Here is a 17,756-nt window from a genome sequence, read left to right on the forward strand (position 1 = left end):
CTACCTGGGAGAACCTTCCACTACCCCCCCGGCGATAGAAAGACATCTATCTTCACAGCTCCAGACATCCCCGGGAATGAGAGTCAGGCTCTACATACACCATCAAGCAGCCCGCAGCCTCTCTCTGATCCCACCTGGTTTCCATAGTGCGCGTGTCCCTTCTTCCATCCCTTCTTCTGGGGGGAGGTGCTGCCCCCCTGAAAAATGCCGCCCTAGGCAAGTGCCTTGTTTACCTTGTGGTAAATACGCCCCTGGAAAAGAGAGTGTGTTTGGGAAATGGGGGGGCAACATACAAAGCAGAAACTAGTTGAGGAATTAAAAAGTACCTGAACAGTGGAAGCTGATCCCTAAAAAGAAAGGCATACGGCAAAGAACTAGTCAACAGTACTGTCTCTGGTTTCCCTACAGCTGATCTTTCCACCATTACTGAATTACCATGCCTTGTTCTGTACTGTGGAGTTGATTTACTAAAACTGGAGAGTGCAAAATCCTGTGCAGCTGTGCATGGTAGCCAATTGGCTTCTAACTTCAGCTTGTTCAATTAAGTTTGACAAAAAAAAACTGGAAGCTGTTTAGTTACTATGCAGAGCTGCACCAGATTTGGCACTCTATAGTTTTAGTAAATGAACCCTTGTGTGGAGGTGGCCATCATGGTACAGGCAGAGTTTTGCTTCCTCAAAGTCAGAGCTTCCAGCAAGGAGAACATGGAGCAGTGCAGTAGTGACATCACCAAACCTCAATCTGTATCTGCTTAAACTAGCAGTCAGTGGCAGCAGAGCCTTGGATCGCACACTGCAGATATGTGACTGTATGCTAAGAAAGTGCTCCGCTCTGTTATTTTTTTAGGCTTGGGTAGAACTATATTTCTAAATGTTTCCCACAACATAGCAGGTCTTGTAGCTAAATGAAATAAGAGCTTGTGAACTGCTAAGCCAAATACTCAGTGCCAAAATGTGATAAGTGAATTCTTCCTATGTGAATATTAGCAGATCGCTTGCACCATACACATACTCATACAAATGTGCCAATAATAAAAAGTAACAAAACTGTGCCACACTCCACTTAAATCTACAACAAACTATAAATATATATACAAGAATACAAAAATCTTCCAGCACAAATACTGTATATCCAAGTGTCCGTATCACATCTGTGATTCTCTGAAATCCCTGTAGTATGATAAATCAAGTGCTCCTCAGTTCACCTCTGGTGTTTAATGCCAAACCAACATGTGTGCGCCTCCGTCAGTTGTGCTCACCTTATATACATGATCGAACCGTTAAGTAAGGTCATATAGAGCTTGTGTCCCTTTATTGGGTTATGTAAAGATAGGATTGGTATCCAACAGGTCTGGATCCCCTTCACTCCTCTGATTGTCTTCCTCCATCAGATTAAATGCTAAAAAAATAACCAGAACATTGTGCTTTATCCTTATAAAAAGCATTTATTTGTAATAAAGTATATTCCACTCACATGTACAATGTATAGATGCGCTTACTGCAAAAAACAAATGCTCCAAATGCCACTAGCAGTTCTGACATGTATAACCAGCTGATACCTCTCACTGTTCGTTCAGTGTCATGACGTCAAAGCCCCTCCCCTACGTGTTGCGCCACCGGGTCACGTGGCTTCATCAGGGGATATGCCACGTGAAGCCACGTGACCCGGTGGCGCAACACGTAGGGGAGGGGCTTTATTTGAGAGGACTTCTAACACCTAGTTTACAATTGTGGTTGGGGCGCAAGTAACAGGTGACTGAGTTTCATTTTTACTGTCCTCCAAGCTGCAAAGGTTAGCCTTCAGTGTGGTAAAAATGATCCCCCCTATCAAGTGAATGAGGCATCATGGGGTGGTGAGGCAACAGTATGCCTCCTGACCACCTGTCAAACGCCCTTTGAAAAGTGACCACTACAGACAGCTTTTCAGAGGTCAATTCTAGTGTAAACAAGCACTTATTAGTTGCAGAGAACCACAGTTGAAAAGCACTGCCATTGAAACAAGTTTACAAGGGACTACTGCACAGTTATGGGATTATGTTTGAAGTGACAGAAAATGTAAAATCAGAAACTTCTGTCATGCTTGTGCTGAGCTTGAAATACTTTCTTTTGTCACTTCATAAATGCCAAGTCTTTTGTAGCAATTGTTAACATATAAGGCAAAGCATTTGCCTCTAAATTTACAATTTGCTCATGGTGGAATATGGTTGTTCAAATTCCTTCATTTTTATTTTGATTCACTAGAATCAAAGGAGGACTGTACAGCAAAATAAATACCCTAAAAGCAGAACTTCACTCTCTGATACATCATTGACTATTTTTAACCATTATGCTGCAAGCATTAGTAAATAGATAGGAAGGTATGTCATATTTACTTGTTTTAGTCACTGGTCACACCACTTCAATTTAAATATCACTCCTGGGATATTGATCTGGTCAGTTAAGTAGCAGAGGGGATTGTTAATCAGTTTCAGCTGCTTTGGTGTTAATGAAATTAACAACAGGTGCACTAGATGGGCAAAAATGAGACGACCCCAAAACAGGAATGATTTTACAGGTGGAGGCCACTGACATTTTTTCCCTACTCATCTTTTCTGACTGTCACTAGTTTTGTATTTGGCTAGGGTCAGTGTCACTACTGGTAGCATGAGGCGATACCTGGACCCTACAGAGTTTGCACAGGCAGTCCAAATCCTCCAGGATGGCACATCAATACGTGCCATTGCCAGAATGTTTGCTGTGTCTCCCAGCACAGTCTCAAGAGCATGGAGGAGATTCTAGGAGACAGACAGTTACTCAAGGAGAGCTGGACAGGGCCGTAGAAGGTTGGCATTTGCCATTGGATACCAGAATTGACAGGTCCGCCACTGGCACCCTGTGCATTTCACAGATGAGAGCAGGTTCACCCTGAGCACATGTGACAGATGTGAAAGGGTCTGGAGAAGCTGTGGAGAATGTTATGCTGCCTGTAACATCATTCAGTATGATCGTTTTGGTAGTGGGTCAATGATGGTCTAGGGAGGCATATCCATGGAGGGGCGCATAGTCAGTGGGTCCTGAGTTCCTCCTGGTGCACGACAATGTCCAGCCTCATATGGCAAGAGTATGCAGGCAGTTCCTGGAGGATGACAGAATTGATTCCATTGAATGGCCCCCACACTCGCCTGACCTAAATCCAATAGAACACCTCTGGGATATCATGTTTCGATCCATCCAATGCCACCAGCTTGCACCTCAGACTGTCCAGGAGCTCAGTGATGCCCTGGTCCAGATCTGGGAGGAAATACCCCAGGGCAACATCCGTCGTCTCATTAGGAGCATGCCCCAATGTTTTCAGGTATGTATACAAACACGTGGGGGCCATACAAACTACTGAGCACCATTTTGAGTTGCTGCAATGAAATTTCAGCAAAATTAACTAGCCTGCTGCATAATTTTTTCACTTTGATATTTGGCGTGCCTTTGAATTCAGTCCTCTGTAGGTTGATAATTTTCATTTCCACTAAACAATGGGGAATCCTTACGTTTCTAACACATTACCCAGTCCATATCAGTATAGATATCCAGCATGATAACTTTCTCCATTGAGATCTGATGTGTTTTCAAAGTGTTCGTTTAATTTTTTTGAGCAGTGTACTTTAGAAATTGCGCTGCAGCAAATCGTAAATGTTAAGACATAGATATTTACATTCATTAGATGTGATTTCAATTCCCAAATCGCAGCTAAAATCGCACCAGTATGACCGGGCACTTAATCTTTTTTTTTTTTTTTAATTTCTTCTGTTACTTCCAGGTTTCCAGGCCTAGGCAAATGATGTCATAAATCCCAGGAGTTCTTAGGAGGGGAAGAGGGGCTTTCCCAGCTAAGCACACCCTCTGGCCTGTATGCCTGAGCGAAAGGCAGATGGATTCCAGGAAGTAAATGCTACATGAATCATCTGCCCTTACTAAAGATGTCCATGGCCAGAAATGCTAGGGGGTTTCTCAGCAAAATAAAGCATGGAGACATGGATGGATGGGTGAGTTTGCTTTGAATCTTAAAATTGAAACAAATAGTGTTTTCAGTTTGTGGTGCTTAGATGACATGTAGTTCCTCTTAAATAGTGTGACGGGGTGATTAGAATCAGTATGGTAGATGTGTTTTAGTGAGACATGACAAGTCCAAACTTGCTGTTTAAGGGCCTCGTAGCTCACTTTTATTGAAACAAAAAGCAAAGTCTTTATACAGGTTGCCCACACAGGGGCTTTTCTCCAACAAACATCAGCAACAGACAATGCTAGCTGACCTGGCTACACTTTAGCAGCACTGCTATTATTGGTACTGGTCCCTCGGACCACCAGCTCTTCAAGGCAAACTACTCCCCTTCAATGCACACAGCAGTATGGGCTCACACCTGTCTCCTAAGATGAAGCCCTATTGTCTCCTGAACAGATCCCTCCTGGCCGTCTGGTGGAACCCTGCCTTCAAAATGGGAGCCCTGAACAATTCCTTGTCCGTCATTGAAAGGGCTGTGTGCACCTGGACACGCACACTGCTGGTCCTCAACAAGATTTGGACACTGGGTTGGAGATTTCTTTCCTCCCAAAGCACTTTGAAATCTCCAAACTATGGAGCCCAATCTGGGAATACCAAAATCCAGAGAAAGCTGTTAAAACAGTTTGTTCCTCTCATAATCAATACTCTGGAGTCCTGCACTCCGCATACATGCATGAGGGTAGGATGATGGTTGTTTGTCACATCCTACATGTTTTGCACCTAGTCAGTGAAACATGAGAGGCCTACCCTCGGGTGGGCTCCTCTGGGCTACGCTAGGCACCTGAGATAGGATCACTCTATTTCACACACATGGGGTACCTTTACTGTGTGCCTTTTTCACTAATGGCTTCAAACAAGGCTGAGGTTGCCATCTGGGAATACACAACAGTTCTCCAGTTAGCTCTTGAGTCCCTGCGTCAATGTACATCTTCCCACTGTAGTGTGCAATTAGGCGAGCTGTGCTGAACACTGACCACAGCCACCTGTCCAGCGTTTCAAACTACCAGTTCCAGTAGCAGCAAGTAACCCATTCTCTCAGCATGGGCTCTAACGTGCCCTTGACTTTAACTCTTGAACGTCTGTGCCTCTGTGCAGGACATGGACCTCTGCAAACCAGTTCTGTTCTGGTTGCTATGGGAGACAGATTGCAGCTTAGGAAGTGCCAACAACATCTCCCTCATGGCTAGAGGCAATTCCCCCTTTAAAAGTTATATGTTATGACAGACTGCTTTCTGACTGTACCTTCCATTACTTGTGGCAACTACATGTATGACTTGTGTTAAGGTGACTCTTAGGATGTTTACTGTTCATTCCCTATTTAAAGGTGACCCAAGCTCTGTAGCTCTATAAGCGTGTTGGTTACTTGGAGTTCATCCCTTTTAAGGACTTCAGACCAGGCAAGAAGGCAAAGTTAGAACGCTATACTGAAGTAAGTGCAAAACGGTACAAAAGATCCAAAAACCTAACAAGTTCCATAGACATAGGGGATGATGTACTAAAACTGGTGTACTCAATTTGGTGCCACTGTTCATGGTAGCCAATCATCTTCTCACCTCACCGCAATTATGCTTTGGCAATAAAACGTAAAAACTGATTGGTTTCTTATGCAGCGTTGCATCAGATTTTGCACTCTCTAGCTTTAGTAAATAACCCCCACAGTCTCTTCCTAATTTCCTAATCCCTACTCCTAACCAGGCTATATGCTGCCCTGGTGTACCTGCAAAGGTAGAGTTTAACAGAGGCATTCTCCAATGGCTGGTATCTTCATGGAGAACTCCAAATTCAGAAGTTTTTACATCTTGGCAACCGATGATGGCATCTTTGTACCTCTCCTGGGTACAGTTTTCTTCGGGGAACTGGGGAGATGGGCAAAACCGTGGAAAAGAAGCAGGGCTAGACAATGGCAACAGCAGTGACAACTCTCTGACTTGGCCCACTGTACACTTTTATATGCACAGATGCAGTGAGTCAGACCCAAAAATCCCGACTTTCAACCCTCATTTGACACTGACCATCCCAGCAGCATTCAAAACCCCAAAAACATGCGAACCCTGTGTCCTTTTTATGTTCATTCTCACAGTGGCAGGCCCTCACACCATCACAATAGTGAACCTAAAACTATACACTGGTCCCTTTTAGGGATGAGCGTACCCAGCTTCCCTAAACCTAAAAGATTAGGGTTCCAGTTCCTAAATTTAGGTTTTGATACCATTATTCACCCTCAAAGAAAGCATTTCATTTGTTTTGTCTCTTTTATGGTAGGCCACCATCTTAAACCCCGTCTTTCCTAAAATATAACCAATCAGACATGTGCCTTTCCCGAAATATAACAAATTAGACATCCGCCTTTCCTTACTTGTCAGGAACATGGACATGTGCAAAACTAGATAAATTACATGTTATTTCTACTAGTTATTGGCACAGGTGAGTCTGACCTATTTGCTGCCTAAAATGACACCCCTACACAAAAATAGGAGATTTGTTTGCACAGTTTTTACTGCATTCCTGGGTGTAATAGGGACAGAATACATGGGGGTTTTTAAAAAGTGAGGTTTTCCTTCATTTCCTGTCCTGTACACCCAAGAGAAAGAGAAAGAAAATCTCTCCAAAGTAAGAGAAATGCTTTCTTGTACAACTGACCTGCAAATGCCTCATTAGAAGATCTTTTATGTTCCTTTACTGGTGACAATACAAAATTTGGGATTTTCCCTTAGTTTCAGTCACCAGACCAACTAAAGAGAGTAAAACTCCCTAGGGACACATATAACAATAAAAACATGACGGAGGGTCAAACCCCTCAGCACTCTATCCAGCACTTAAAAGTATAGAATTTTACAGGTACAAAAATGTAGATTTTAGATACACTTTAAAAGATCAAATCTGTTTCATATACCTACGTCTTCATTCTGGTATGGGTATAAGTGTTAGTTTTTCCATCTTCCCAGCTTTCATGGAAATGTTCAGTATTCTACTAAGCTATTAGGGAACCCCTCACCATTACCTGCTTTAGATTGGGTAATTGCTGATGAGAACTCATTTTGAGAATATTTCTTGATGTCTTACATCAAAGAATGTTTTGTGAAAAGATGAACTAAGCCTTTAGCCCTGGTTCAAACTATTGTGGTGCAGAATTCGCAGCGTGTTCAGTGAGAATTCTGCACCACATCAGAATCGCACCCCGTTCATGCGAACCGCTGCGGGTGTGTATGTTAACAACACCCTGAACACGGTCCGCAAAACACGTTGCGATGTGCAGAATCAGATCGCATAGGTGTGAATACCCATGCGATCTGATTCTACAGGTGAAACTCGAAAAATTAGAATATCATGCAAAAGTTCATTTATTTCAGTAATGCAACTTAAAAGGTGAAACTAATATATGAGATAGACTCATTACATGCAAAGCAAGATAGTTCAAGCCGTGATTTGTCATAATTGTGATGATTATGGCTTACAGCTCATGAAAACTCCAAATCCACAATCTCAGAAAATTAGAATATTGTGAAAAGATGCAATATTCTAGGCTCAAAGTGTCCCACTCTAATCAGCTAATTGTAGCTAATTGTAAATCAGCTGTAGTGAGGACCCAAAAAGGGTCCTGCACGTTTTTAGTGCGGGTGCGGTGTGAATAGAGCCATACAAAATGTATGGCTCCAATTGCACCGCTTACAAATCGCATGTGATTTGTACAGGAATGGAGGAGCGGTTCCTGTGCGAATCACATGCGATTGACCGCACCGCACTGATGTGAACCCGGGCTTAAAGTGAAATTGCACTTTGCAAAATATATGTTAGTAAATAAGGTGAACCTGTGCTTACTGGTTTATTGCAGTGAACATATCACCTTATTCACTAAGCTTCAGGAACATTCACTTAACAGATTATACTCTTTTAGTAAGTCAACCCTACTGTTTCTCCGTGATTCTTCCCTTTTCAGACCCACAATTTTTACATGAAATAAACAAGTAAAGGCAAGAATTCTATTTCTCATAATGAAAACGCATTTAATGCTTCAAAAAAAATACTAAAAGCAGCTTTAATTCTGTAATTAGAGGCCTGTGTAATTTTTTGGGCTTTTGCATTTACAAATGCCCTTAAACATTACTTGGTAATTAATGTAATCAAATTGCGAAGTGGTAGAAATAGTTCTATTTATTTATAAAACACAGTGTAATTATCAGTGGAAGGCTTAATCACGTAAATGTTATCACATTTATACAGAAATATATTTATATACAGCACATTAAATCAGTTAATTTGGATAAAAAACAACTTGCAATGAAGATGAAAAAAAAAAACTGAACCAGAAACATATTTGTCCTTTGAATTCAATAAAATACCCTAACAGCAAACACTAATAAAATGTAAGATCTGATTAGTCGCTTTAGGTTAAAGTGGAACTACACGGCATCTGAACACCTCAAACCAAAAATGCTATTTAATTTATTTTTAATATTCAAAGCAAACTCTCCCATCCATCCACATCTCAATGCTTTATTTTGCTAAGAAATCTCTTTGATAAACACCCCCTAACATTTCTGGAAGCTGTCATCTTGAATAAGGGCAGTAGCATTTACTTCCTGGAATCCATCTTCCCATAGATTAGGCAGGAGGGTGTGCATAGCTAAGAAAGCCCCTCCTCCACTTCTGAAGACTCCTGGGATCTATGACATCATTTGCCTAGGCGTGGAAACCAGGAAGTAACCGAAGAAATGTTAAAAAAAAAAAAAAAAAAAAGTATCTATTTACTAATGCTAGCAGCATAAGGAGAGTGAAGTTTCACTTTATTGTCCACATTGCCTTTTGGACTCACTTGGTAGGTCTGTACACAAACCATTAGCGTATTTTCTAAACGTAACCCCTTCCTGGTGGCCCTTAACACCAGAGGGATGGACTTCCTGATTACATGATCACTGTGGTTACATGATCAGGAGCCTGTCCCATTGACCCCCTGATCATAAACAGAGATTAGAGCTGTCTGGGACAGCTCAGTCACTGTGCAAGGTGTGTACAGGGGGTGCGTTCTCAGCACAGAAACATCTATCCCCATTGATGAATATGGCTCAAAGCCTACCTTTTTTGCTGCCCTGCATATGCATTATGTGGTTAAGAGGTTAATGAAAACCTGGAGCAAATGAAACATGGAAGTTGCCATTGCTGACACTTTCCTAAGATGCCAGTTACCTGCTAGTAATGTTGATTCACTGAACTCCATACATTTTGAGCTACTGACCTAGAACTAGTGTGAATTCACATTGAAGTCAAAACTCCTAATAAACGTACTTGTTCCAGGTCAGTGACATAGAAAGAACTGAGTCACAGAATGTGTTCACTGAAAAGACAAACATTCTTGTTTTCTTTAGGGCCTATTCACACTTGTCCATTTTGATGCAGCAATTGTTGAATTTTTCTGCATGAAAATGCATGTCAAGATCCAGTTATTTCCTGTGTGGCTATTTCACATATATAGTCTGCAGTGCAGTGTGAAAGACAAAAGGAAACTCCATGGGCCCATTCACATCTACACATGTGCATTACCATGTGCACGGAATAGTGAAAAATCTAGCTTTCATTACAAAATTATGTGGCCCTTTCACTAATAAAATCTATGAATGGTATCCAAGTTCTTCAAAACAAATCTTGTTGAGTGAATGACAAGAATGAAGCTACATTTAGATGCTCATGTATAACGGTTACATTTTGCTGCAAGGCGTTAAAGTGAACCTGCAATCAAAATGTGAAGATTTTCTATATTATAAGGAACATTTAGAAGTGGTAATTGTGCCTAAACAGTTCACTGAAAAAATGTACTTTAGGTCTTGAATACCTCCCGGAAAATAGCAGCGCACTTTCTGTGCATAGGTACTCCTGTGCCTTCACCCTCATAGCTGTATATCTGCAGGTTCATATCATCTAAGGCACTGCTGTCTGTGACTTACAGTCTGACAAAATGTGGAGTGAGATTTGGTGATGTCACTGCTATTCTCATCATTCTCCTTGCTGGGGAGAATACTGTACCTGGGGACCTGCAGGTAAGCATCTCCCTGCTTCCACTTCATTCTGTGGATCTGAGCTTTATCTGACTTTCTTACTGGTGCTTGATCACTATTTCAGCAGTCATCAGGTGGGCAGCTCTGACATGAGGAAGCAAAGCTTGATCCTCTAAAACACAGGTGTCAAACTGGCAGCCCTCCAAATGTTGCCAAATTATAAGTCCCATGAGGCATTGCAAGATTGCCTCCCAAAGGCAGAGGCATGATGGGACTTGTAGTTTCGCAACAGCTGGAGGGCCGCCAGTTTGACATCCCTACTCTAAAAGATTCAATGTAGAACAAGGCATGGTAGGTGGGTAATAGAATAAAGATCAGCTGCGTGCAGACCATGGGTTATACCAGTGACTAGTCCTTTGTCATCAGCTTGCCTTAAAGTATAACTAAAGGCAAAGCTTTTTTGTTAGTTTGGATAGAGTGCAGGAGGATTAGAAAGCTGTCATATTTTATTGCTATCTGTGCTCCCGTTAGGGAAATTCCCCCTCCCTATATGTCCCATTCACTATTATCATTGAAAGTGAAAGTAAAAGAAAATCTAAAATTGTGGGTTGTCCCCAGAAAAGTAATACAGGGGAAAGTTCTGCTGGCATAGGGATCCCCAAGGAATTTCCTTAATTTGCAGGGATTTGTTTGGCTATGGGACAGGAAGTGAAGGGAAATCACCCCAATGGGACACAGATGGCAAACAAACTGACAGGGGTTAAAATCCTCCCTTGCTCTATCCAAAATTTAAAAAAAAAAAAAAAAAAGTTTTGCCTATAGTTCTACTTTTAAAAAGCAGAGTCAACTTCTCCATTAATTGGTACCAATAAGACATCTATAGCGCAGAGTATTAATGGCTGATGTAGTAAATGCATTTATACCTTTTTTTCAGGATAGGAAGTAAACTGTTCATATAAAATACTGCAAAATCAAAATTTGCCTTTTTTTTTTTAAATAAAGCCTTCTAATAATGTACAAAACACCTACTTATCAATTTATGGCTTACTAAAATTCATCTGTATTAAATAGGAATTCATTCACCTAATGTAAACTACTCATAAAACTGTGCAAAATCTGCACTCTTGTAAAAGCACTTGTGTTTATTCTTCCAAATGCAGAACAACTTGGGTCTTCATGTAGCATATAGAATTACATCTCAGTTTGTTCTCATGATATGTGTAGGAATGGTATTACTGATATTACCACAAAGCTGCATATAGAGGTTGTGCAATTCCATCACTAAAGTATTTTTTATAATAAAACCCCTGGATTAAACATATTGATAAAAGGCGGTTCAGTCTAAAGAGTTTCTTTTGGAATCTTAGGCCTTTTCTGTGTACATTCACATTCTTCTTTGTAATGTTGCTGGTCTCTGTCATACTGATTGCTAAGCTCTTTCTCCTGGCATGTATGACAGCAGGCAGTGAGCCCTTGCTCCTGACACTTTGTGCAGGTCAGCACCAGCTGGCAGCAGCGATGAGTAGAGCATAACTTGTATTTGTCCCAGGCCAAGCCACAGTAATGGCAACCTAGTTGGAAAAACAAGGGAGAGAAATTCACTATCAAATCGTACATACACAGAAGTGCCAGACTATAAAGGATTTTCTTTTTAAAGGTATCGTCTGCTGTAATAGTTATAAATGCATTGGTTACAAAAGCCCACACCAATTAAAAAAAAAAACCCAGGTACAATATGCCTGACAACACCTTGTACAATATGCCCGACAACAAAATACATAGATCAAGGTTTGATCTAGTTCAGTGCCAGGGTTAGTGTTTGGGTCAGGGTCAAAGGTCAAGATCAAAAGGTCAGGGTCAAAGGTCAGGTTTCTTTTTTTTTTTTTTAAATTGGTATTAGTGTCAGTGTGTTTTAGGTAAAAAAAAAAAAACAAAACAAAATGACCACTATGGTTTCTGGGCTGTACTACGGGTACAAACAACAAATAACATACACATATATGGTATCGCTGCGATCGTTAAGAGCTATAAAATTTATTTTGGGTTGTTCTTTGGTGGTACGTTATGGTTGTAACAAGAAACACACAGCTAAATTAAAAAAAAAAATGTCTTACTATTTTTGGCTAGTTTTCCTTTGATAATGAAAACAAAAAACACAGGAGATAACCATTACCAGTCACCACCAAATGAAAGCCCAATTTGTCCTGAAAAAACAAGGTATAATTCACCTGGATGGAAGTAGTTGTGATGATATGTATGGTTTTACTAACACATGCCAACATTGCAAAATTGTGCTCGGGCATTAAGATTTGTTTTACCCTTAGGCGTGAAGGGGTTGAAAAACACACCGTCTTTTTCCAGAGAAGCCTGTATTTCTCCTGAGGTTACCTGTGGGTTTTTCTTTGTATCCTGAACAATTCTTCTGGAAGTTGTGACTGCAATTTTTCTTGGTCTACCTGACCTTTACTTGGTATCAAGAGATTCCCAAACTTTCCATTTCTTAATAAGTGACTGAACAGTACTGACTGGCATATTAAAGGCTTTAGATATATTTTTATAGCCTCAATATCTAGCCTGCTCAGTGCATTTAAAACACAGGCATTAATTGCAATGTAAAAAGTCACAGATGTGGGAAATTAACTTTTAACTGCGATTATGGCCTGTTTGTGTCACCTTGTGCATCTGTACCAAGACCATACATTCCAGGGGATGTAAACTTTTGATTGGGGCTATCTGGGTGATTTCTGTTATCATTATGATTTAAAAAGGAGCCAAACAACTATGTGATAATGCAGCCCTCAAAATTTCCACTCGCATTGGGCGAGTGGAAATAAGATGGAAACGAGCAGCGCATGGACTAAGTGTGTGTGGGTGGGGCAGCGCTGGGGGCGGTTACAAGCAGCAATCTCCTGTATGTCTTTCGATGAAGCAGCTCGAAGCCACAGGAAGGAGAGGAGAGGCGGCTTCCAGCTGCTTCAATGAAGGACGTACAGGAGATTGCTGCTTGTCACTGCCCCCACCACTGCACCGATCATCCCGATCGTTCTGTTTCTTTCCTGGCCCCCTCACTGTGTGTTCCTCAATGCCCAGCCCCTCCCCCCATCCTTCGCACCAATAGATGAAGAGGGGAGAGAGGCTGGATCTGCACTGCCTCCCCCTGTGCCCGCCCACACTCCAGTCCGTGTAGCTTCTCAGAAGAGGATGTGTGGTGGGAAATTGTACACAGAGCAGCCGGCAGCTCTGATGCATCTGACTGAACATGTGAGTCCCACCTCCCTCCATTCCATCTACGACCCTCTTCCTTCCACCCACCCCTTCTTTCCTTCCCTCCCTTCCACCCACCCCTCCCCCTTCCACCCTTCCCTTTCACTCACCCCTCCCTTCCTCCCACCCTTCTCATCCCTCCACCCACCCCTCCCTTCCTCCCACCACTCCCTGCCTCCCTTCCGTCCACCCCTCCCTCCTTTTCTTCTATCCCTCCTTCCCCTCCACCCCCCCCCTCCTTCTTTCCACCCTGCCTTCCCTTCCTTCCACCCCTCCCACTCTTCTTTCTACCATCCCTTCCGCCCCTTCCTTCCAAACATTCCTTCCTCCCACCCATCCCTCTCTTTCCACTCCCCATCTTCCACCCCTCCCCCTCTTCCTTTCTCCCATCCCTCCCTTCCTTCCACCCCTCCCTTCCTCCTTTCCTTCCTTCCTTCCACCCCTCCCTCCACCATCCCTTTCACACCTTCCTCCTCTCCTTCCACCACTCCCTCCCTTTCTCCCTTCCTTCCTTCTCTCTCTCCCTTTCTCACTTTCTTCCTTCCACCCCTCCCTTTCAACCCTCCCTTTCTCCCTTCCTTCCGCCCCTCCCTCCCTTCCTACCATTTGCTTTCTTCCTTCCTTCCTTCCCTTCCTTCATTCTGCATAAAACATTTAACAGTGCCATCTCATGAGATAATTTACAAGGGCGTGTTTAGGGGCAGAATTAAAAGCGAGGCAGGGTAGGGGATGAGTGGGGCAACTTTGTCGAGTAACTCTTAAGTCCTGGCTAGTAGCTCAGAACTTGAAATTTTGAGCCCTGTGATAAATGGCCTCATAAGATCACTAACCTTAAAAAAAATCAGTCATATTTTTAAATCTCATATTTAAGTGGGTAGCACTTCCAACTAGCAGCAATGGGGTCATTGGTTCGAATCCCAACCACGGCACTAACTACCTGGAGTTTGCATGTTCTTTCTGTGCCTGCGTGGGTTTCCTCCGGGTACTCCTAGTATCTGTATGTGAGTTAGGGACCTTAGATTGTAAGCTCCTTAAGGGTTAGGGACTGATGTGAATGTTTAATATATATGTAAAGCGCTGCGTAAAATTGACAGCACTATAAAAATACCTGAAATAAATAATAATAATAAATATAAATGCCAAAAGTTCACGATTTCTGCCAGGGTATGTAAACTTTTGAGCACAACTGTATATGTCTATGAGCCTTGAAAGCTACACTCAATCCAAGATTTTGTCATCAGCACAATTTTCCTTTTCCTTTGTGACCCCAAAGCTGAACTTTGAACAGATATAAAAAAAATGAATTTTATTGTTTTGATTACAGCTGTTATGGTTGATATTAATAATGTGCTTTTGAAAATAGATATTTAAAAAAAAAAAAAAAGATTTTCATAATTTTCTACTAATGAATGTGTTCAGCCGGAAAAGGTATAGAGAATGTACAGTACCTTCAAGTTAAACTATTCCCTGCAGCTTGCTCCTGCCGATTTTAAAATGATAAAAAGCTTCCTGTTATGGTTATCATGTGACTTTGACAAATCCCCTGCAGCACAAAACGCTTTGTTATGGTAACCAGAACCTTTGTGGTCCAAGCCTTAATCTCCTGTAGTGTCAGTGGCCCTCCTCCAGCAAATCCCCAGTTCTTTTGATTTTGACTCCGGTGTGCTCTGTTGTTACTTCCAAAGTGCGGGTGAGACAGAAGCCACTTCTTACACCAACAGGGATTCACTATTTGGAACCTCACTACAACACACCTTGGCTGGAACGACTTATTCTCTACATCTTACTACCACCATTGTGCCACTGCCAATTGTGTGTATTGCAGCTTGGTGACCACAGATGCTTTAGTCTTTTATTTCTGTGATTTTATTCATGGTTTCTTAATAAATTCTGTCATCCATGGAATGTTTGGACGCTTATGTTCCTTCCTTATAAAATGTTATTTGGATACACTAGGACAGCTGGTATGGTCTAACACAGTGGTCTCCAGCAAAGTGAATGTTCACTAAGCTTAGTAGCAAGGTGAATCTATGCTCTGGATCAACTGTGGGTATACAATTCTGTATTTGTACATTTTTTTTCAGCTGGTAGAACTAGATGGACTTGTGTCTTTTTTTCAACTTGACTAAATAACTACATGTAACAGTACTTACTTGATATGATGTCATCGTTAGAAGAAATGGTATACCGTCCATCAAAAACAAACAGCTTTCCCCTAAAAAAGCCATCTGGGAACTGTTCTAAGTATTTATGGATGCCCCCCTTTAGCTGGTAGACTTCTCTGCAAACAGCCTACAGAAGGAATAAGGAAAAAAAGAACTAAAAGTACTGCTTCATAAAAACTACTTGAGGTGACTGCAGCCAAATTAATGCACTTGCGGCAAAAAGATACTTTTTCAATTTGAACAAACAACATTTACATTTTTAGGTCAAGCTTTTGGGGTGGTCCCTTCTTCTCAGTCCAACAGGTACTGCTTGGACTGAGAAGACAACCTGAAAGCTTGTCCTTAAAATTTAAAATGTTAGTGTAAATTGAATAAGTATCACAGACAGTATTTAGTTGTTTAAAAAATTTAATTTTGAAGTGATTTGTATAAACACTACTGTAAATTTAAGGATTGAGTCCTTCCCGCCTGCCCTGGCATCCTTTTAAAAAATTCTGAACACTGGTGGCAGGAAAGATCAGCCAATTAAATGGGCACTGTGATTGGTTGTCCTGCCGACTACTGATCATTAACGAAGTCTAAGAACAGTCTTACACAGCTCAGTCTCTGTGCTGGGAGTGTGTACTTAGCATGCTCTCAACATAGAAACATGCCTAACAATGCATATGTGCAGTGTGTGGGTGGTAAAAGATAAGTTCACCTTTGGGAAAATGTAACATGTTCCCACACTGGGAGATGCAGCCTGCTCCACTGCATCTAGTGACGGCTAATGGGGGATATTCTCCAGCATTAGTAGCGGTCACCATAAAAGAAAAAAAAAAAAAAAAAAAAAAAAAATCGCACACGCCCGACCGCACCATTAATTTACAGAATTCTGTAAATGGAAAACTACAAGTACCTACAGTCTTTGAGGCTGTTAGATTGTAGTTCTCAATGAACTACCATGACGCTTTTAAGCACTGTAGTAGTTCATAGTCTCTTCCTGTCAGTGTGTATCTGCCTGCCCGTATGAGCTCCAGGAGTCCTGCATGGCACCCGCAATCTGCCAATCACGGGGGCAATGCTTTCTAGGCTCTAAGTAAAAATAAATAAATAAATGTACTTTTTTTTACCTGCAAAAAGATGTGCATTTATTTATTTATTTTTTTTTAAGTGAACTTATCTTTGAAAGCACGCCATTTTGCCGCCATGCATATGTGTAAGCCTTACAGTAAGGGAGTTAAAGAGGATTTATAACTGATATAATTTATGAATGGTATTCTTAATAAATGTCATCATTCTAGTGGAATTAAAGAAATCTTAACATATGATCATTCTTAAAATTTACACTTCAAAAGGAATCAACAGGGCATGTCAGCATTAGCAAATCACATTATTGTACCACTTTCTTGATATGAATAAAAGCTGCTATACCGAAGCTACTTCATATGACATAAATGTAAGCCTATAACAACATGATCTTTGTCTACAAAGAGCATTGTGGGTATTTCATGTCATTACACCGCGTTCCAAATTATTATGCAAATTCTATTTAAGTGTCACAAAGATGAAATATTTTATTTTTCAGTTTAACTCATGGATGGCATTGTGTCTCAGGGCTCTTTTGATCACTGAAAACAATCTTGGACATCTGTGATAATTAGATTGGCCGGTGAGCCCAATTTAAGGGAAAACTTCTAAAGGACGGTGTTCCACATTATTAAGCAGAGCACCATTTTCAAGCAATATGGGGAAGAAAAAGGATCTCTCTGCTGCCGAAAAGAGTGAAATAGTTCAATGCCTTGGACAAGGTATGAAAACATTAGATATTTCACGAAAACATAAGCGTGATCATCGCACTATTAAGAGATTTGTGGCTGATTCAGAGCACAGACGGGTTGGTGCAGATAAAGGCACATTGAGGATGATTTCTGCCAGATCCATTTATCGGATCAAGAAAGCAGCTGTTAAAATACCATTACATAGCAGCAAACAGATATTTTAAACTGCTGGTGCCTCTGGAGTCCCACAGACATCAAGGTGTAGAGTCCTCCAGAGTCTTGCAACTGTGCATAAACCTTCTATTTGGCCACCAATAACCAATGCTCACAAGCAGAAACGGCTGCATTGGGCAGAAAAATACATGAAGACTAAATTTCAAACAGTCCTGTTCGCTGATGAGTGCTGTGCAACCCTGGATGGTCCAGATGGATAGAGTAGTGGATGGTTGGTGGACGGCCACCCTGTTCCAACAAGGCTGCAACGTCAGCAAGGCAGTGGTGGAGTCATGTTTTGGGCTGGAATCATGGGAACAGAGCTGGTCGGC

At 41.5% G+C, this 17,756-nt stretch overlaps 1 protein-coding gene across 1 annotated transcript in view; it reads right to left on the minus strand.

The window, feature by feature from the left end:
- Positions 1 to 8,166: 8,166 nt before the first annotated feature.
- The window catches only part of TSTD2 (thiosulfate sulfurtransferase like domain containing 2), a 54,206-nt gene continuing 44,616 nt past the window's right edge, over positions 8,167 to 17,756 (minus strand). The window contains exons 8-9 of the mRNA XM_089652748.1: positions 15,440 to 15,578; positions 8,167 to 11,593 (exon numbers count right to left, since the gene is read on the minus strand). Of these exons, the coding sequence (XP_089508874.1) occupies positions 11,364 to 11,593; positions 15,440 to 15,578 (369 nt within the window). The 3' untranslated portion in view covers positions 8,167 to 11,363. The remainder of the gene's footprint in view (positions 11,594 to 15,439; positions 15,579 to 17,756) is intronic.

The sequence above is a fragment of the Staurois parvus genome, unplaced genomic scaffold (assembly GCF_062004578.1).
Source record: "Staurois parvus isolate SC_StPar_1 unplaced genomic scaffold, SC_StPar_1.0 ptg000692l, whole genome shotgun sequence".
Taxonomy (NCBI): domain Eukaryota; kingdom Metazoa; phylum Chordata; class Amphibia; order Anura; family Ranidae; genus Staurois; species Staurois parvus.